The 20,894-nt window shown below is 44.6% G+C and overlaps 7 protein-coding genes across 12 annotated transcripts; 4 read left to right on the top strand and 3 right to left on the bottom strand.

Moving 5' to 3' along the window:
• Positions 1-628: 628 nt before the first annotated feature.
• LOC6608568 (glycine receptor subunit alpha-2) lies at positions 629-7,406 on the top strand. 6 transcript variants are annotated; one of them, XM_032717086.1, is made up of 11 exons: positions 629-844; positions 935-1,089; positions 1,706-1,782; positions 3,150-3,249; positions 3,310-3,485; positions 3,806-3,895; positions 4,875-5,030; positions 5,088-5,452; positions 5,569-5,685; positions 5,776-5,880; positions 5,977-7,406. In XM_032717086.1, exons 2-11 carry the CDS (start codon positions 1,028-1,030, stop codon positions 6,175-6,177), a joined length of 1,449 nt encoding a protein of 482 aa, XP_032572977.1. In that variant the 5' UTR covers positions 629-844; positions 935-1,027; the 3' UTR covers positions 6,178-7,406. The 6 variants fall into 6 exon arrangements, with proteins under 6 accessions (XP_032572977.1, XP_032572976.1, XP_032572979.1 ...); XM_032717085.1 differs by having other exon boundaries at positions 630-844; positions 5,569-5,697; XM_032717088.1 differs by having other exon boundaries at positions 632-844; positions 3,331-3,485; positions 5,569-5,697.
• LOC6608567 (periodic tryptophan protein 2 homolog) lies at positions 7,261-11,215 on the bottom strand. The gene is made up of 10 exons (XM_002033265.2): positions 11,110-11,215; positions 10,945-11,057; positions 9,622-10,887; positions 9,224-9,563; positions 9,013-9,158; positions 8,808-8,955; positions 8,512-8,746; positions 8,285-8,446; positions 7,717-7,933; positions 7,261-7,658 (listed from the first exon to the last, which is right to left on the bottom strand). The coding sequence occupies exons 1-10, from the start codon at positions 11,125-11,127 to the stop codon at positions 7,454-7,456; spliced, it is 2,850 nt and encodes a 949-aa protein (XP_002033301.1). The 5' UTR covers positions 11,128-11,215; the 3' UTR covers positions 7,261-7,453.
• Positions 11,216-11,453: 238 nt separating this feature from the next.
• On the top strand, positions 11,454-12,346 carry LOC6608566 (pre-mRNA-splicing factor Syf2). Its single transcript, XM_002033264.2, has one exon. The coding sequence runs from the start codon at positions 11,564-11,566 to the stop codon at positions 12,242-12,244; it is 681 nt and encodes a 226-aa protein (XP_002033300.1). The 5' UTR covers positions 11,454-11,563; the 3' UTR covers positions 12,245-12,346.
• Positions 12,347-12,408: 62 nt separating this feature from the next.
• LOC6608565 lies at positions 12,409-13,141 on the top strand. Its single transcript, XM_002033263.2, has one exon. It carries the CDS (start codon positions 12,623-12,625, stop codon positions 13,046-13,048), a length of 426 nt encoding a protein of 141 aa, XP_002033299.1. The 5' UTR covers positions 12,409-12,622; the 3' UTR covers positions 13,049-13,141.
• Positions 13,137-14,212, bottom strand: LOC6608564 (proteasome subunit beta type-5). Its single transcript, XM_002033262.2, has 2 exons — positions 13,980-14,212; positions 13,137-13,917 (listed from the first exon to the last, which is right to left on the bottom strand). The coding sequence occupies exons 1-2, from the start codon at positions 14,124-14,126 to the stop codon at positions 13,216-13,218; spliced, it is 849 nt and encodes a 282-aa protein (XP_002033298.1). The 5' UTR covers positions 14,127-14,212; the 3' UTR covers positions 13,137-13,215.
• A 105-nt stretch (positions 14,213-14,317) lies between these two features.
• LOC6608563 lies at positions 14,318-18,230 on the top strand. Its single transcript, XM_002033261.2, has 4 exons — positions 14,318-14,506; positions 15,157-15,219; positions 15,286-15,711; positions 15,766-18,230. Exons 2-4 carry the CDS (start codon positions 15,160-15,162, stop codon positions 18,061-18,063), a joined length of 2,784 nt encoding a protein of 927 aa, XP_002033297.1. The 5' UTR covers positions 14,318-14,506; positions 15,157-15,159; the 3' UTR covers positions 18,064-18,230.
• A 230-nt stretch (positions 18,231-18,460) lies between these two features.
• On the bottom strand, positions 18,461-20,652 carry LOC6608562 (deubiquitinase DESI2). The gene is made up of 5 exons (XM_002033260.2): positions 20,491-20,652; positions 20,040-20,223; positions 19,658-19,966; positions 19,284-19,372; positions 18,461-19,215 (listed from the first exon to the last, which is right to left on the bottom strand). The coding sequence occupies exons 2-5, from the start codon at positions 20,175-20,177 to the stop codon at positions 19,134-19,136; spliced, it is 618 nt and encodes a 205-aa protein (XP_002033296.1). The 5' UTR covers positions 20,178-20,223; positions 20,491-20,652; the 3' UTR covers positions 18,461-19,133.
• Between the last annotated feature and the right edge of the window lie 242 nt (positions 20,653-20,894).

Below are 20,894 nucleotides of genomic sequence, written 5' to 3'. Positions count from 1 at the left end.
GCACACTCGTATCTGCCAGATATCGGTCGCATAAATAGTCGCATAGATTGAGCTGTTACACCGGCCACCGTAAAAGCTGTCTGTCTGTTCAGCGACTTAAGTAAAATTGGCACGCGATTCAATTGAATCTTGGCGAGAAGTGTGCTGTGTGCCCTGTGCCGGGGCAATTGCCAGTACATCAGCATTATGCCATGCCTTGACCGCCGGCGGAGCTCCTCCTCCTCCTTCTCCTCATCCGCTCCAGCTCCTTGCGACCCTTCCGCGTCTATGTGTACAGTGGAGGCTCTGTGGCCTGAATCCCCCCCTACTGACCTAGGAAAATAAAGTATTTCTTTTGGAAAACTAGGATTCAGCTATCAGTAGTAACTGATCATATCTGTTTTCTTAACTTATTGAATAAATTGTACCATTTGAACAGACTTAATAGTTCTTTCCTAAGAAATAAATCTTAGTTTTACTTGCAACTAGAAACACTTAGGCTATAGTAATTGCCCGCTAGTGAGTTACCACTGTAGCTACCATTTTACGACAGCAATCCGCAATCGCACGCCCACACAGAATCCAGAATACAGATATCACAGATGCGGATACAGATACTCGTATCTAGATGATCACTCATTCGGCGCGCGAGCTCGGCTCTTGTTTATTCGAGTTCCGAACGGCAGCCGAGTCGGAGGGTAAACCTTGCGGATTAACTTAGCCCCAACCAGGACCCCGTCTATATATACGATCTATGCTCTCCCTATATATATATATCTTTTGTTCAGTGTTTGTGTCGTGCAAAAAAAGAAAATAAAGTAAGAAACAGCCAGAGAGCCAAGTAAATCCAAAATCAAAACAAAATGTAAGAGCAGACCAAGATACATCCGTACAGAGATACAGATATACAAGTTGCGAATAGCAAAGGCAAATGATTGAAAATATTGTGTTACAGAAACCGAATTATGATATTCCCACGTCGGTGTAAAGTGAGATGATTTGAGGTCTGTGTGTTACAAATCCTTTCCCGTGCCGTCGCCCCAACATCATGCTCGACAAATTCAACATAAACGCATTCATATCGTTTGGACTGGGATTCATACTGATGTGGTAAGCTCGAGTTACACCGATTCCAGAATCCAGATTCCCTATACCCACTCCCATTCCCCGTGCCATCTGGAGTTCTGAGTCGCCAAGTGCAAACCCCACTTATCCCAGACCCAGAATCATAATCGTTTCCAGTTCAAGGCGAACCTTCGTCCTGCCAAATGTGCAAAAAATCGGTTCAGTTCGGTTTAGTTTGATTTCGGTTCGAAATACCTATAGCAAGGTCAATTGGATCACAGTCAAATGAGAATCCTGCACGGCATATGCGGAGGAAACTAATGTTATTACTCGCCTGCCAGGAGGTTAAACACCAAAACAGAGCACAAAACCAAACCGAACCGAACTCTGAAACGAATCGAATCGAATGGAATGGAATCGAATGGAATGGTAGCGCCGGCCAGCACGAAGGAAGTTAATTTCAAATTCAGACTTAAATTGACAAAGTTTGCTACAGTTGCATGTGGCAGACATCAGGCAAAGGACTCCCCTTTGTCTCACCACACCAAACACCTCCCTCCCCCCCGCTCGAAAGAGGGCTTTCCCACCCAGTACATTACATGCCCCAAGGAACTGCATTTGAATTTTCCCCACACTCTGTTTTCTGCTGCTCATTTTGCAGGCTGAGCGAAGCCACGGAAGCCCACATGAACTACACAGCCAAGCCGCGAGTAGTTCTTCCGCCTAATTATGTCAAGGGTAAGTTGAACTCCACCCAATAGCAATGCCCCTAGATACCCTAGAAATACCCCCTAATAATATCCCCTCGAATGCAATACGGTTGCGGGCAGTAAATCGTACTCCTCGGAGGTGTCCTTTTCGATGCGGTCTCCTTTTGTGTTTAATTGCCACGGATTGCCCGCAGGCGTTTTTTTTCCATTCTGATTTCTGATTTGTTTGCACCATGAAACCGCCAACCGTGCATATATGGATATGGATATGGATATGGATATGCGTGTTCGGGGTTTTTCTTCACCATATTTCGCCTTTTTTCCAACGTTTTTTCAACCGTTTTTCCTCTCCGCGCGTTTCGTGACGCGGCGAGTTGAGTTTCATGGCCTCCGTCTATGGCATACTAGGTTAGGGTTACGGATTACGGGGTATGGGTTAGTAACCAAGGGGGCTTTTGACGTCATCCGGCATTACGATCGATTAAAATCAAAATAACATTTACCGGCGTCAATTGCCAGCCAGTCCGAATTGCCGAAGAATTTGTGCAATCTAAGGATCTAAAGGAGAGCCTCACATTAAAGTTACATTATTTCGTAAAATATAAACTCACCCGCATAATTGTATGAGTTGAGGTATGCCAATTAAATTAGTACCTTTTTCATTTGGCTTACTCATAAAGTTCACTAATCTTAAACTTCACTATAAATTACTCAACATAATTAAGTGCATTTTGTGCGAAAATGTAAACGACTGGCAACTGTTGGGTACTAAATCCTTAAGCAGATACAGATATTGAAAGCAAGCAGATGGTTATCCACTTAAAATTATTGTTATATGCCAATTAGTGCGAACAAGTTTGAAACACCTTTGAATTTTGTTATTATTTAATGCATTACTTTTGTTTAAGCCAGTACAGATTCTTGAAAATATCCTTTTACATTTTTTTTGAATATATATTTCAATTGGTAAGTGAATTCTTATGCAATAGCTGCATTTGTTGGCCAGAAACCTTTTGCCAGAAGTATGAATAATTTACCAAAATTACCGAGAGGCGTGTTTCCTTCATTTGCGGCAATTGCTGAGAAGCTAATCAACACCTTTATTTCTATCGATTTTCACGGGTTGTGTAATACGCATGAAAACCGTAGGCTGCCCCTGAACTTGGTGGGAAATCGGAGCAGAAGTCGGGGGTTTCCTTACTTGGTTTTTTTTTTTGGGAATTCCAGACGGAGGCCCCTTTAAAATGAATTCGCGCACGAAAGTTTGTCCGGATTTCTCTGTGGATGGGATGGAATGGGTTGGGATGGGGTGATTGTGATTCGTGAATAAACGAATAGAGTGTTCACACCGAATGAATGTGTTGGCTAACCGGAGATCGCCTTGATTTATTGCAGAAATACGACCGCCCTCGAAGAAGGGCTCACCAGTGATAGTAGACTTTAGCATATTCGTTGTAGATATTAACTCAATTAACGTAGAGGATATGGACTTTAGGTAAGTGCCGTCGCGCGTGGCGACACCTCTGAGATCGGGAGTTCGTAATGGAGCATAAAGCGATACTGTGTACATTTTCAGAGTAGACATGTTTATACATCAGCGCTGGCTGGAGTCGCGCCTGGAGATCCCAGATGACATATTCGAGGAGGGCGACGACTACGTGACGCTGCTTCCAGAGGTCTTTGAGAATTTTTGGCAGCCGGATCCGTACTTTCTTAATTCCAAAATTGCCGGTACGTCCAATCCCCACTATTGAAACCCATAGACTTATGTGTATGTGTGTAGTGTGTATGTGTATGTGAGTAGTGTATGCTTCATGTTCGATGTGTGTTTTACGTACAATCTTGGATCGGGATTCCTCCTGCACTTTTGTCCAGCTGAGCTCATCACCCCTATGTGTCTAATTAAGTTTTATAAGTGTGGACCGTTTGTATATAGTAACGAATTACTTTGTTTTCCTTTGTTTGTTTGTTTTTTTTTCCTAATCCAACGGTTACTAATCCACCGACTAACATTGAATTCCCGAACTAACAATACCGACACTTCTGCATAGGATACGGAAGTCCATATGTTGCGTCCACCTCCCTGCTACGCAATAAGGGTGAAAGAGATTCGAAAAACTTTCATCTAGACAAAGATATAAGTATATCAAAATGACCCTAGATCTGTGTTTGCCACTTTTGTGTTATTTGCCAAAATCCATCGAAATCGATATCAGTATCAATATCAGTATCAGTATCAATATCAGTTTCAGTATCAGTGCATAACTTCCATCCAATGTATCCTGTATATTCAACATTCTTCGATATCTATCTATATACCGACTACGTACTGGCCGATTTAAGTGTATACAGTTCCCTGTGTGTATATATACATATATCCCCCATGCATCGCACAGCCAGCAAAAGACCCAGTGTACATTTAAGTTCTTTTATAATTTACCCACCCAATACCCGGACCCGCCCACTCGCGGCCCTCATTATACGCACGAAATCCATTCCGGTTCCAATGCCATGGTCGAAACAGGACACTCCACCAATCCACCGTAGAGCCACCCGTAGTCCCCACCGCCATGGTCAGGACCATCGCCCACGCTCCGTATCCGAATCCTAAAACGAAAACGAAAATTTGCAGTTGCACCCGCGGTCCTGATAAGATCTCACCTTGGAATCACGTGTGCACCATCGTTGGCAATTTGGTTTTTTCCATTTTGGGTTGCCATTGTCAACATTTACAAAACAAAAATCGATTCCAAATCGGTCAGCCTTGTTTATATTCCCAGTCACGATTGTTAAGCACAAGTCAGTCTTTGATTTTCAAATAATATTATTTTCGAAAATAATTATTATTTTTTTGAAATCATTATAGTAAGTTTTAAGTTTTACAAATTGATAAGAAACATCAACTCATTCGTCGTTAGTAGAAAATCGCGCTTAAACCTAGACGTAAGGTGATCACCAGCAAGATCACCATCACGGCACCACCAATTGACCACCACCCAACCACTGAACCACCACCGAAATGCGCAAGAAATGAGTCTATCGATGCCAATGCCATAGTTCTAATCAAAACCCATTTGTTCCGCATCTCTGCAACGTCTTCTCGATGTCTTTTCGTTGTAGAAATAGCGACACTGACCCACAAGTTCACGTCGGTGACGCTCTACAAGAACAAGACGGTGCGCTATGCGGCGCGGATGCACGCGATCATCGCCTGCCAGATGGAGTTCCAGCTGTACCCCATGGACATCCAGGTGTGTCCCATCTACATCGAGAGCTGTAAGTGTGTGTGCTCTCCGGATCTGTAGTTTTATCTTAATGTATCCACTCCCGAAGTCTCGTCGAACAATCAGAAGGTTAAGCTGCGCTGGTCGGACTCAGGGGTGACCCTCAATCCGGAACTGAAGCTGCTGCAGTACAATCTGGGCCAGCCGCTGGAACTGGAGGAGAGCGACGGCTACATGCCGGAGAAGGTGGGCAACTTCTCCCGCCTCACCGTGTACTTCCGCTTCGAGCGCCAGATTGGCCACCACCTCATCCAGACCTTTGCCCCCTCATCGCTGGTGGTGATGCTGTCCTGGTTCAGCTTCTGGCTGGGACTGGACGCCATTCCGGGGCGCGTAACGCTCCTGGTGACCTGCATGCTGACCCTGGTGACCATGTTTACGGGCGCCGACATTCCGCCAGTGGCTTACGTAAAGGTGGGTTTATTGTAGGACTTAAAACTGAAAAACTAATCTAAAAAATATCTGCCTATATATATTAAAAACTAAAAAAAAATATAATAGTTCTAACCAAGGGGGCCTCCCTTTTTCAGGCACTGGACCTCTGGATGGCCGGGTGCATGCTGTCCGTGTTCGCCGCGCTGGCTGAGTTCGTGGTGGTGAAAGTGCTGGACGTGCAGTACCAGTACCAGGTGAACCGCATACCCAAGGTACTGCCCATGGTAAGGCAGCTGTGGGGATATCGCTTTAATAAGTAATGCCACCTTCTTGTCGTTCCGATTTCGATTCGATTCGCGTAGCGCATCAGCAACATGGAGAAGGGTCAGTGTGCGACGGTGGCCAGTTGGGAGGGCGGAGCTGTGCGGTCGCGGAAGGCCACTCAGACGCCCACGACACCGGGCCAGGTGAGCTATTAGCCACTGATATGGATATGTGGGGGAACCTGTGCACATGTCACACACATCATATATACATATATATAATTTCAAATAACTCCCTAGACATCGCTCCAGGGAAACGGCGGACCGCCCAAGCCAGCAAGACGTCAAAGTCTACTTTCCGTGGCGTGGACGGATACGGATACCGGCGTGGAGAAGATCATGTGGCGGGAGATCGACAAGGTGTCCCGCGCCGTATTCCCCATCCTCTTCTTTGTGTTTGTGCTCCTGTACTGGCCGATACTGCTGATGAAGTCGTCCTAGGATTTGGGGAGCTCCAGACTGCACATGTCTGGACTCCGTTAAAAAGTCGAACAAACGCGAATATGCTGATGAAACTGCAACTGGACTGGATTTGAATATGCACACTTCAAGTGCAATGTCAGTGATGCTAGATATTTGGATCGGAATATCTGGAAACCGAGAGCTCTATGCTGCACGTCATCAAAGTACAAGAAACCACAAGGAAAGTCTACAGTTACCTAAATACATCCATCGGGTACATCGAAATGCCAGTACTGAGTGTTACGGACTACTTGCTCACAAGGAATATATATTGTTCATTTGAGTATATGCTTTGTACAGATCCAAACAATAATGATATGTCCCCCAAATTATTTCAAATCTATGCCTCAATCGCAGAACTAAACACGTATGTAACTCTTTCGGCAGGACACCGCGCACTCCCACAGGATGGAATGCTTCGCTACTCAACTATATTAGCCATGATCCCACGAGGATAACCCAAATTTGAGTTTAGTTCTGCCTTATGCATATATATGTACACCGGATATGAAAGAAACGTATATCACTGTGCTAGTGACAATACCCAGAGTCGAAAGGGTTGTCCCTACTTTCAAAGTATACCCTCTATTACAATTGCGAGCTACACGCATAAATCATTTTCGGGCAAACGATTTGAATTGAACTTTTGTATTAGGCTTAAGCAAATCAGCCAAGTTATGGAATTGGTGCTTTACGGAGATAATAATACAATGGCCTCAAAGGATATTTGGATTGTAAATAACGAAACGAACAGTGAATGCTTTTAGAGATTTTTACATATTTAGAATTATTTATCCATTATAGCGCATTTTAATGCAAACATTAGAGCTGTGGCTTTTACATCTAATACTAAAATCGACCTGTAGTTCAAACAGCGCACATCAGGCAGAATTTTTGAAACTATAAACATATATATATATATATATATATATATATTTGTTAAGCTAAATCGAGTTTATATTTGATATGGAAATACAAACACAATGTAAATACATTACATCACTACTATATATATTACATGCATATATTTATCTAGGGTTGTAACTGCTATACCAAGTTAAGTTTATATAAATATCTGTATTCTTTCCATTTTTAAGTTATGTTGTTCACTCAGCTCATCGTAGTTCAGTGAACCCTCTAACAATGTTATCGAAAAGCTTTAAATTTATTCTTAATAAAAGACAAGGCGCGTACATCTATCAAACAAACTAAGCGTCGATTTAGATAACAAGGAAATAGGTGGCAAAGCTCCGATTCAAGCCATCTCTTCTTCGGAACCGCTGTCGCTCTCCTCCTCATCGCTAAACTGCTCCTGTCCATTTTCGTCGTCCTTCGACCTGATAAGTAGCATTTCCTCATCACTATCTTCCTCCGTCGCATTGGGTTTGCCCTCGTTTTCCTGCTCCAACTTATCCGCTCTATCCAGGAGTACTTTCAACGTGTACTTGTTGTAGTCGCAGCTGAAAATATCAAGAACATAGTGAAAGTTCTTTACACAATGTGAAAAAGTATACTCACATTTTGTTAAGCATTTCGTATTTCCTCGAAAGAACCTCGTGCAGTGCCAGCAAGCCCGTGTGCTGAAAGACTCCATCCTGGTTTCCGTGTTTGGTCAGCAGACAGCAGCTCCATTGCAGATAGAACTCTATGTGTGGCGTGGACTGGAGATGACGGGCCAATTGTTGCAACAGTCGCTGGGCAAACTCCGGCGACAGATCCGCACAAACCAGTTCGACTGGAAAAGCGAAAGGAGCAAGGACTCAATATGCATGCAATGCAGACACGTGCTGCCATAGCTGTTTACGGCAAGCCATTTGCATGTACTACCATTATAGTTCGTTTGCAAACGGTATTGGAAGGGGTTATTAACCAAGGTGAGAGCTGGGGCGAGGACCTTGAAACTGTTTATTAACACAGCAAAAGTGCAAATTTGCACATTCGATCGGAGAACGGAGTCAGGGCAAGTGGCGAACGCCACTACGGCGGAGTGTGTCGCCGCTATTTTTAGTCGCGGCAGCGATGAAGGTTGCCTAAACTGACAAGGACTGGCCCCTGAATGCAGCAGGCGATTTAGCATTTTACTCACCGTCCTTATACGGCACTCGCTCCAGCACTAGGGAAATCAAATTGGGCTCGTTAAGCTTGAGGGACATGACCAACGCCTTGGTGTAATTCTGCTGCTTGAGGGACTCGTGGACCGCTTTCGGCGTAACTTCCAGCGAGAGATCAAAGGGATCGAAGACAACACCTGAACAGAAAAAATAGGTAGATTCAATATTTATGGTAATCTTAATAAATCTTAGTGGAACCTACCCTTATCTAAGGCGTATATGCAGAGTCCTTCAGTGCCAGCAGCAGCAAATGCCTGGCCTGTGGGTGAGAACTTTACGGAGAACACCCTAACCTCTTGCTGGAATCTCCTGGATGACATGTCTCCCCGTTGCACGCCCGGCAATCGAATAGCCACCCTTCCGCCCTCCAGCTCTTCACGTTCTTCCACCAGAGCCATGTTGCCAAATTCACTTAAATGTTTCCGACTGATAAAGTCCTGGGAACAAAATAAACAGTGAGTGCAAGGATATGTGTTTAATATTTCCTTGAGTACTTACATTAAGTCCATCTAAGCTGTGGTTTTGTGTGATCTCAAATTTCTTCAATAGTATTGCCTCCCTAACATGGTAAATGCATATGTTCGCAGACTTTCCAGCCGCCAGTATGCACTCACCATCCGCTGAGTACTCAATGGTGGAAAAATAGCTAGCAAGAAAGGCAGTTAATATATAAAACTTATTTCAAATATAAGGATCATCTTACTTTGCCTGAGCATTTTTCCTCGCTGTTATAATATCGGTTTCCAGGCGCCCTGCGCTCAGATCATTACGACCCTCTATAGTAGCAACTTGGCCAGCAGATTTGATGTCGAAAATGGTTATATTACCACTGAGAGTGGCCACAGCGATCTGCAAGAGTTTAAATGCCACATGTACTAAAGTAATGTCGAACGAATAATGGAGTGAACGCATACCTCTTCACCACTAGGACTGAATGTAACATTTGTAACATCTGAAACAGCATCAATAGTTTCGTGTTCGCTGTTGCTCTCGAGGCAGTTCCATATCTTGACGGTCTTGTCCCAAGAACCAGACACCAAAGAAGATGAAGTAGCCACTGGAGAGAATGCTATGGAAACTACGGGTCCCTCGTGGCCACTGATGATCTCCAGCAGCTTTCCTGTTTTAATTGACCACAGGAAGATGTCGAATACGTCCTGGCCGCCAGCCGCAACCAACTCGCCAGAGTAATCCACAGCCACACAGGAGAACTGAGCAGGATTCGGTGAGGTGAAAGTCCTGAAGTTGCGGTATCTGAAAAAAGGAGCAGCATATAAGTCTACCATACGATTGAGACCTAAGCAAAACCCACCTGTTGACATCAAAAGCACGCACTGTGCCGTCTAGGGAACTGCTAACCAGGAATTTCTTGTTCCTGCTGAACTGTATGCCAGTTACTCCACTTGTATGCTCGCTGAAAGTAACAAAACAGAAGCTGCTCTGCGTGTTCCAGAGCTTCACCTTTGAGTCCTCACCGCCAGTGGCGATGAACTGACCATCCGAGGAGTATGCAATGCAGGTCATTTCGCTGCTGTGTCCCTGCTGCTTCATTATGTATTGCTCACTTTGCCACTCCCAAACCAGAAGTTGTCCAATCTCTCGGGAGGCCAATGCCACCCAGTCACCAGTGCAGTTGAAGAGGGCCGCCGAAATGGGATAGTCGGAGATGCTCAGCGAATGAATCATGTTCACGTCGGGCAATTCGTAGAGGTAGAAAGCTCCGGAACTGAAGGCTACCACCAAAACCTTGGTACGAGTGTTGTAGTTTGCCGCGGTCAGTTGTACATCCCGCTGCTCTTTTCGCGGCTCATCGGCCAAGTAATGACGAGTTATTTTCTTGTAAAAGAAGGGGTGACCCTTCGTCTCGTCCTCATTTTTTATATGGTTGACATCTTCGGCATCCTTGGACGATTCTTCCTTCAACGCATCCTTTTCCACCACATTTTCAACGTCATCTTCTGACTCATTATCAGATACTGCCTTCTTTTCCTTCTTCCTTTGAGGAGGAGCGATCTTTGGCCTTTCAGCATCCTCTAAATCCGAGGGAGCCAGGCTGCATTCCCACAAGCAGAGCTGACCATTGCGGCTTATGGTGTTCAAGTGCAAGCTGTTCGCCTCGAAAAAACAAGCCACAATGGCATCCGTGTGGCCACTTAGGTTATAGGTTCGGAAGTTTTTTGTATAGTTGATGGCAACGATTTTGGTGGAGCTATCCCGACAGCCGATTGCCAAAAGTCGAGAGTCCGAAGACCAGTCCAGCCAAGTGACATCGTCGTATCCACCGAGGAATTTTCGGCGGAGGACAAAAGGATTGTACTCCCCGGTGATCTCACCAGGTGCACAGAATATTAGCACTACGTTGTGGACAGCGACGGCAAAGAAAGCTCCATTCGGACTAAAACAGATACACTGTACGCCCGTCTGGAACTTGTGACGATGTATCACCGTACAGGACATCATGCTGATGAGCTGCGCCTCTCCCCTTTCATTGACTGCGATCAGCAGACTTCCATCCGGGGAAAGAGCTATGTTCGTGTAGTTATACCGCGATTCCAGGGACAAGGTGCGCGATTTGTTGCTGCAATAATATATAAAATCTATTCATGAAGTCCTTGGATTTGAAATGGTAACTCACTTTTTCAAATCGTAGACCGTTATCCTATTGCCAACCGGACTGATAACCGAATTACCATCCGGTGTGAACACCAAGTTTCCATTACGATATATTGTGCCCAACAGGTTGGAAAACTGTGAAATCAAACATTAGCAATTAGTATTAATAACATATGACACAATTTACTTTGTAGGAAAACTTCATATTGCGGCGGGCTTTTAGCTAAAACCACGAGCTAAAATATAAACAAAAACTCCCGCACGTGTTGAGGTAAACAGCACATGAAGTTGGAATTGCACTAACGCTTTCTTAAATACCGCAGCACAGTATATACCATAACGGTGACAAACATCGAACAAAGCAAATACTAAGCAACGTCTTTATAAGAAATATAAAATAATAATTAATTTTTTAAATATTTCATTGCTTAAACTTTAATTTCTTTGATTGCTTGTTATAAAATAATCACTTCACATTTACGTTAGCTGTCATAAGGGCTGTTCACTGTAATACGCTCCGAAACAGATGTTTTTACTGGTGCTGCCAACGCGGCCCAAAACCGACCAAAATAACAAAGAAGGGAAAACAACGCATTTTTACAATTTCTATAAACTAAACTAGTTTTTAATATAAATAACCTATGGAGAAGACCAAAACGGCTGCGGAAAAATTGGCGGAGCGCAAGGCGCGTTTGCTGGACCTGCACAAGAAGCGGCAGGAGGCGCGTACGGACAACCACCAGGAAGTGGTGGCAGAGGACGCTCGCAAGAAGCTCCCCAAGAACTGGGAGGCTCGCAAGCGACAGGCGGAATGGATCCTAGCGGACGACAAGGCGCGAGCGGAGGCACAAGCAGCTGGCAAGGATTACGAGCGTTTGAAGCTTTTGGAGGTATCCGCTGTGGATGCGGATCGCATTGAGAAAAAAAAGAAGCGTAAAGACAATCCAGATCTTGGTTTCTCCACATACGAAGCACAAACAGCTAGACAGTACAACCGATTGGTCAAGAGTATGCCTGCTCGCGATTTGGAAAAGTACGAGCGCCAGAAGGAGGAACTCGGAGACGCCTTCTACGGTGGTGCACACACCACTTTGCATTCGAGGACGAAGGACACTCCAAGTGCTATTAACAAAATGGTAACAGACCTGGAGCAGCAGATAGAGCGCCGCAAGAAGTACTCTCGCAGGAGGATCTACAACGACGATGCGGATGTTGACTTCATCAACGAGAGGAATTCCAAGTTCAACAAAAAGCTGGACCGCTTCTACAGCGAGCATACAGCCGAGATCAAACAAAATTTGGAGCGGGGAACAGCTATTTAAGTTTAGTATTTCATTATTTTATTATCCTTTCAATTTCTGTACGTATAATTTTTGCAAATCCAATAATAGACCGTTTACATGAAATTCACCTACAACACACAATCGTCTGATTACTTACTCATTAAAGTTTAAACGTAAATGTTCAAGTTGGAAGATTCAAAAGTAATCTCATTATTTCGACAATTCATTTTGGATAAGATGTACAATTTATAGCAATTTTTGTTTTTATTTTTCCAAACCCTTACGTGAAAACTTCTGTAAGTATTTTTCTTATATGTAGTTCAAAACAAATTAAAGAAAATGTAAAATTACTTATGAAGCGAGTTGGCAGCTCTTTTTCCCAAGAGCAATACACTTATTTTTAAACCTATCAGAATAATGCAGCAGTTTAGTGCGCGGGAGAAGTATTTGGTGTCCAACACCTTGAACTGCTGGCCCGTGATGCTGCAGGGTCATTCCGTGCTGATCGATCTGCACAACGAGACCTCCGTGGCCGGAATCATCGATGTAGCGGATGGACACATGACCTGCGAGCTCACCCATGCAGTTTTCATCGATCGCAATGGTGGTCAGCACCCCTTTGATAACTTCATGGTGCGGAATCGTATGATTCGGCAGATCCATATACCTTCGTACTTGTATGCCGAGCAGGAACTTCGAAGCGCAATGGAACGGGGAGTCCTGCGAAGAAAGCGAGTGGAAACCAAGGGCGGAAAGCGGACATTCAAGCAAAAACGAGCGGAAGTGCGACACAAGGAAACATTGGAAATGATCTCCCAGCAGAAAAAGAATAAGGAGACCTAAACCTATTATTTACCAATAATACCTACATTTATACTATTAACCCATTAAAGCCAAAAAAAAATGGGCCCAATCAATTATACACAAAACATAGTCTCTAGCACGTTTATTTATTCCAAGAAATTCAAACGTATACAAACTGAATATCTTATATTCCCTTAATCCAAACTCTACTTAGCGGCCTGCTGCTTTAGCTGCTCCTGGTACTTGTAGTGCAGTTCCATGCAGTCGGTGTTGGAGATGTTGACCCAGCCGTCCTCCTTAATGTGATACACGCGAATGATACCACCGGAATAGGCATCCCTGAATGTGGCATGGTAGATGGCGCGACGTCCCAGCTCCTGGGCCTCCTCGTCCTCCAGGTCCCAATGGTAGCCAGAGTCCAGGACACCGTAGGCGTACAGCGATCCACTACCAACGGAGAAAAGATTGCCAGGCGTGCGAGATCCCTCGGAGTCCACATAGTAGAGGCCAGGACCACGCTTATCGTAACCGGCCAGCATCATGCCCATGCTCAGACCCATTCCCTTGTATTCGTGCGCAATGTTGGCCATTATCTTGCTGGCGGCGGCTACCGAGATGCGTTCCTTGTTTCGCAGTTCGTGCAGGCGGCATTCCTTCGAAAGGACCCTGTCCCAGTAAACGCAATCAGCTGCGCCACCGGCCAAGGTGCCCAGCATGAACTGATTGATCTCCACGATCTTCTTCATCGACTGGGAGCCAATGTACGATCCACCGGTGGCACGGGAATCAACAGCCAGGAGGACGCCGCCCTTGAACTTGAAACCCAACGTTGTGGTGCCGTGATCGAAGTCGATTTTGATGCCGGTCTTGTCGCCATTGGCCTGGATCTGATTAAGGTTGTGCAGGGGCTGAGGAAATCAAAAAATTTTTAAGTAAATTTCTAATGAAAGTCAGCTATTTAACTACATACGTTCTCGAATGGCGGAGCAGCCAGTGTGTAGGGATTGGCCAGATTGCAGATAATCCCTTTTTGCTCTTCCTCCACGTCCGCCGATGACCAGGCAGTGGGCCTCATGTACGGAGCATTCGATATCTTGCAGATTTCAGCTAAAGCCATTGTTAAAGCTCCTTTAAAAACAATTGGAAACGTTGAATGCGAAATGCCGATGACAAACAAAATTCGTTGCCTACTTGTAGAGTGACCGTACATCGGTTGGAGCAATAATACGGACTATCGGCTTCATCGTTAGCTGCCGCAGGTACGGCAACGCTGCTCGAAACCTGTTGCCAATTTTGCCTGTGATTGGCTTTCTTTTAGTCTCTTTTTAGGCCTGGCTTGAAGCCAAATTAACTCTGGGCGTTCCATCAATCGTTGGCCAAATACTGCAAAGTCGGGCACTGAACAATAGTCGAAAGGAAACATGTGTAAATACGTGAGAGTGGCGAATTGCAATGCGTAAATTGCGGTCCAAAGACGGGATTTAAAATTAGTGAAAAGTAAGTCGGGAATCGAGAAAACCTAGGCGCACTTTAAACCTGGTTTTCAGGCCTAGAAATTTACTGTAATAGTGTTGAACATTTAGGAAACCATATATGTTTTATCAATGTGTTATAATGAAAGACATTTAATCTACCCTCAAAAAGGTTGTATTTCAAATTACGAGTCCTTTATTTGTTCGTTTTTGGTAACTCCCACTTCTGTTTGTAATGACAATTACTACGTGGTACGCCATTACGTGAGGCACACACACATGCGCATACACGGCCAGAAAATGTGGGATCGAAGATCAGATTCATTTGATCCCAGGTCAAGTTAAGCTCTTTCGTCGTCAACAAGGTTATATCAAAGCATCTAATTTTTCATATGATTTTGTTCAGTATAAACAATTCTAACGGTAAATACACTGAAATATATGAGATATATTCAATATTTAATGTAATCTTTAATTAAGATGTTTCATTTTTTAGAGAAAAATAATGTTCTACTCCTAGGAACATTGCAAATAATTGTTAGCTATGTAAGGAAGAAGTCATGAATTTTTCTGGCTTAGAAGTGGGTAAAGGTTACTTAAGACAGGGTAAAAAAATAATGTAGTTGAATAAAATGATGATTTAACAAATTAGATAAATTTTAAATATTTTTGCAGACAATGCAGCATGGATCCTCCCGCATTCCGAAACAGGAAGCTCTACCGAATGCGATATCCGGGGTAAGTTAGGGCACTTGCCTGAACCCACCAAGCTTACACCGATGTAAAATCTTATTCTGATTTTAGCCCGACTCCAGCAACTGGACTTCTCTGCACGAGGCGGTAGCCGCCGGCGATGATCGCCGGGTGGAGGGTCTCCTGTTTAGCAATGCTGATCGACTGGCCAGGGAATCTGTGCAGGGAAACACCCCGCTCCACGAGGCCGCCAGTCGGGGGTTCAGTCGCTGCGTGAAATTGATCTGCGCACCCCCCACGCCACCCTCTTCCTCGGGGGTGGGAAAAGCAGCAAAGGGACAGAAGGACAAAGACAAGGATAAGAACAAGGGCAGGGTGAAGGTGGCCCACCAGACCATCGAAGCCCTACACAACAGTGACCTGGGTATTGCCAACAACGAAGGGTTGTCCGCCCTGCACTTGGCCGCTCAAAATGGTCACAATCAGAGCTCCAGGGAATTACTGCTGGCCGGCGCGGATCCCGATGTCCAGAATAATGTAAGTGGGGGCTCATATCAGTTATAACTATGTTAAAACAATCGGTTATTTCAGTATGGAGATACTCCGCTGCACACCGCCTGCAGATATGGACATGCAGGAGTCTCCCGAATCCTGCTCTCCGCCCTTTGCGATCCGAATAAAACAAATCTGAACGGCGATACCGCTTTGCACATCACCTGTGCCATGGGTCGCAGGAAGCTCACAAGGATTCTCCTAGAGGCAGATGCTCGGCTGGGCATTAAAAACGCACAAGGAGACTGCCCCATGCACATAGCGATCAGGAAGAACTACCGTGAAATCATAGAGATTCTGAACACGCCGAAGAAGATACGGAATCGCAAAGAGAAACCCAAGGAGGGCGGCAGCAGATCGGACAAGGACAGAGATCGAGAAAGGGATGTGGTGGACAAGGGTATCAACTGGTCACCCTATGGCTGTCACTACTTTCCCGATCCGCGTGCCTTTCCTTCACCAAAACTGGAGACACTGCCCAAGGAGCCACTTAAGTCGGGGGAGCAATATTTCCTGGATTTGGCTGGGCATATTCACAAGGGTCCGGTCAGCGTGGGCAACACATGCTATTGCGGTCCCTTCTTCCGTCACATTGAAAACAAACTGAATTGCAATCGAAAGAGTTTAAAGAAATACGTTCACAAAACGAAGGAACGTTTAGGTCACAAAGTTCAGGCATTGGCAATCAAGACGAACGATCAGATTGAACAGCTCACAAGAACGATGATCGAGGACAGATTGCGATGCGAGAGCAAGAGGCAGCACCTCAGTGAGTTCCTGCGACGAGGTGAACCTATGCGGTCCACCTTCGATCAGCAGAACAAGAGCTCAAGGATCGAAAGAACAATGTCCAGGTGCCGCAGTCTAGAGCTCTTGGAAAACAGCCATGAAGGTGGTAGGCTCACCAACTCACGGAGTGTAGATGTCCTGGAAGATCAGGCGGTAGAAGCTATAGTACACCGATCAGCGGAGGTCCAGCTGGATAGCGACAGCGATGAGGATTCCAATGAAGCTCGGGATGAAGAAGAGGCAGAAGTGGGTGACAAGGACCAGGTGCAAGAGGAGACGGAACCAGAGGAGCACTCGAAGTTAGATGAACTTAAGCTAGATTTCTTAAAAGTATCCGAAAGATTGGGAGTGCTTTTAGAGAAAACCACACTGATCATGGAAAGGGACAGCGAACAGGAGGGCAAGCAACAGCTTTCTTCCTTATCGCCACCTTATAATCCCCATCCAAGAGCGGAGTCTGCCCAACTTCGTGAAGATAAAGAGAGTGTTAATAGTCCTAATTTCGACGAGTACGCCAACGTAATGCGGCGCTATCCGAACTCCAGTGAGACCTCAAATCCCTCCCAGAACTCCAACAGCTGGGACTGGGAGGCTTCCCCCACGGGCAGCAATCCCCACCCGGATTACAATAAATACTACCAGCGCATTGGGAGAGGAGAGAACATGCTGAACTCGGTGATAAAGGCGCTTCGAAAAGATGCCTCCTTTGCGGATCTCGGCAAAGAGGAGACAGCTGTCAATGAAACTGCCGAGGGAATGGGTGGCGACAAGCTTCTCTACAAGGAGCAAGCAAGCGAGGCGACAGGTATCTCCAATCTGATGAAACGACAGCCTCTTTGCTTGGAAGACAACTATCCCGTCATGTCGAATTTATTTTACTCCAATCCCATCATGGAGTACGCCGAGGAAACAGAAGTGCGGCAAAATGGCAATGAAAATATGAGTAAGGTGGAGATTCGGAACAGTGAAATCAAGTGCCTTAAAAAGCCGAACGCTGGTCAGGTGAGAGATATGGTGGCCCAACTCCAAAACACCATTGACTCCAATCGGCAGGACTCCCAGACGGCACATGTGATCGCGGCAAGATCACACTCCCGCTTGAACAATAACTTCCATCACTTGGAGGGCACCTCTTCGAACCCTTCGCCCACGTATAGTATTCCCCACCGGAGTAGCGCCCAGTTTGGGCTGCCCGACAGACACATACCCAAAGATGCTTATTTCCACGAACTGCCCCACCGTCCACCGATTCCACAAAACCCGCAGAGAAGGCTGCACTCCGGCTACGTACCAAATCCGAGTCTCTATCGCAGTGAAGATCTATACGTGGGAAGGATTCCACATCCAAATGCTCCACCGAGACAAGGGGACTATGTGGATGCGGTAGCCTACAGGCCTCTGCAGTCCCCCACCTTTCAGGCCATTGTGCCGCCCCATGTTAATCATCGGCCAAGGAACTGGCCCCATCCCAATCTTCCATCCAATGAAATCGATCTGGACGAGGTGTCTGCCGTTGGCCTCTACAACAATGTCTCGAGTCTAGTTTGAGCTCGGTAATCCCTCAGCAGTTCCCATTGTACATAGCTAATCCCTAAATATTTATCTTAATTGTAATCAAGTTTTAAACTACAAAGAAAAGTTAACTTATTTCCAACTGATGCATCTAATCTGGAGGGTCTAAAATATATAAATATAATACAAAGATATATGTAAAACCATTTTGTTGTTATTTGTTTGCGGGGTTTTGCTGAGTGCTTTTAAATTCTGCGTAAGTTATTAGAATATCTATTCCTTAAATATTTGGTTCTTCCACTTTTAACCCCAAAAATAAGCAAAATATTAAAAACTTTCCACCCCGCTCGTTTGTAAATCAAACCCAACCGAATGTTTTCGATCAAAATATATTTTTCTTTAAAAATGTTTAATAATAGTATTTATGCATGTGTAAATATCAGAATGTCAAGTACATATATTTATTGATAACAGATCATTTTGGTGTTTTGATAGACATGCGGCTTATGAACTCTGTAAAATTGTGTAAACGAAATCAACCAGGAAATCATCTCAATAATCGAGCTCCGATGTTTGGTGGGAATTCAAAAAAACCAAATCCCCACCGCTGACAAAAGTAAACAAGTAAATTGGGCAACATTTTGATATCGTTCACCAATATGTCTGCGGTATTGTTAGTACAATTTTAGCAAGTGCCTAATGATGATTTCTCGATGTCTTCGTAGTTAATTTAAACGCTGCTGCTGAACGGCGCCTGCTACTTAAATTTATCGGCCACTTAATAATATCTTAATTCTGAATAGTCATATTACAAATACAAACTACAATAGCCAATAATTTAGTCACTTCGCATGTATGTATAAGTATTTCTCAATGTAGGTATGTTCTATGTAAGTATGTATATGTATATCGCCTAATTTAAGTCTATTAATAATAGTTGTTGCTTTCTAATTAGGGACGCTGTTGGCTTGGAAATTGATGTGACATGAGTAACCCGGCTTTTTTGCTCTGCGTAACTTAACAATGTTGGTCTCAGGACTGTTGTTGGATGTGAACTATGATCGCTTATGTGTCGGCAAGTGACATATTTTCGGTCAGGTAACGTCTCAAAGGGGACTGTTGTCGGAGTCTTCGCGCTCTTGGATTGTGGTAATGCTTTGCTGCAAGGCATTCGGTGTCAGCCATTCTCTAAAAATCAACATAGAGTAGTTAATAATCACATGAACGTGGCGTTTGTTTCACTTAGGAAGGCTTACTTTGGCAGACATCTTTGTAGAAATGGCACACAGGAGCTGAAATGCGCTAGACGATTGACCCAGCTGGGTATTTCTTGGCCGCAAAGTATCTAGAACGAGTAATTAGAATTGCAGATATATTCAAATAAATCTATTTGGGCTTCAAAGCTTTCATTTTCTTGCTCCTAAACTCCAATCGTTTGGAAGCATCTAATTGTATTGGACTTACTTAGGACTGCCCTACTTTTTAAGGTGATTCACTACAAGAAGTTCTGATTGTAACTGGCAGTATCTGACAATCGGTGAATCATGCATAAGCACACCCAAAATATTGCTTGATATCTGTAAGGGTATTCGATCCACCCAGTGGAAAGTTTCCTCGATTTATGTCTCACCTGAGTTAATGAGCCCGAGAAGTGGTTGCAATTGTTGTTCATGAGATGATATCGGTCGCCCCGGAACTGATTGCCCAGCTCCTCGACGATTCGTCGCACCTCCTCGTACGTGAAGTCGGTGCAGCCGATTTGGATGCTCTGCCGGAACTGGAACTGATCGCCCAACTCGTCGTGATCCCGCGGTGAGATCTCGAATACCCCCGTAAACGGAAATGGGTGTCCGCCGTATGCGAATTCGGTGCCAAAGGCTTCTACGCCGGAGTGAAATACGCCCAGTCCGATTGAGGTGGTGTACTCGTTGATCCAGTACTGCAAATGCAAGGTTACATTTATATTTATAGTTATGCGGTTCGGAATGGGCAATAGGAGTAAGCAAGCGTACCATATCGTAGACATTGAGTATAACAGGCTCGCGAGTACCCATATTGGATGGCAGGAGCTCTTCATTACCGATCTCGTCTTTTGGTACACTGAGACAGCTCGGAAACGACAGATTGCACGGCAATCCGTTGGAGAACATTGATTAAATGCGTCGTTGGTTTTGTGGGGCTCGAAGTATATGAAGTCTGCAATGCAGGGTCTTTGATTAATCTCGATTCACAAGCATATGCTGGTTAAGGGTATGTATATATGAATATATATCCACCGCAAAATGAAGACTTAACATCAACGGCTTACATGCATATATATTCCGCATATATACATATGTATATAGCCGCGAGTGCGTAAGATACATATGCAGTTATATACATGCATACATATGTGTACATATGTGCGTATGTATGTAAGTTCGTCTCGGAAGAAATGTGTCATAGTAGGAGGACGACTTACACCTGTTCAGGGCTATCTCAGCATCTCATTTTCCAAAACAGAAACTTAACAAATCATAAGGGGCCAAATTATACGCTAAAGTGTTGTTTTTCAACTTCCGCTTTTTGTTTTTAGTTTACACAAAATTTTTTTGTTTATGGATTGGTTTCAGAGTTGTCACTTGTGCCAAGAAGGTTTATGTTGAACTAGTTCGCCGATTATCGCTGCTCGATAACGATAAGCATGCTTGGGCTGAAAGCAGTGCATTTGAACACAGCATACAAAAGAATATACCTTAAAATCCCTGTGCCTTCCCACTACGATATCTGCCTAACACGTGGATATTTCGAATAGAATAATTTAGAGCTGCACTGCGAGCCCGGAACCAGTTCGCAAGTGAATCACAGCTGTTTGCTTATCAGAACTG

This window comes from Drosophila sechellia, chromosome 2R, assembly GCF_004382195.2.
Source record: "Drosophila sechellia strain sech25 chromosome 2R, ASM438219v1, whole genome shotgun sequence".
Classification (NCBI taxonomy): domain Eukaryota; kingdom Metazoa; phylum Arthropoda; class Insecta; order Diptera; family Drosophilidae; genus Drosophila; species Drosophila sechellia.
Note: the sequence above shows the minus strand (reverse complement) of the source record. Positions and strands in the feature narration are given on the sequence as shown.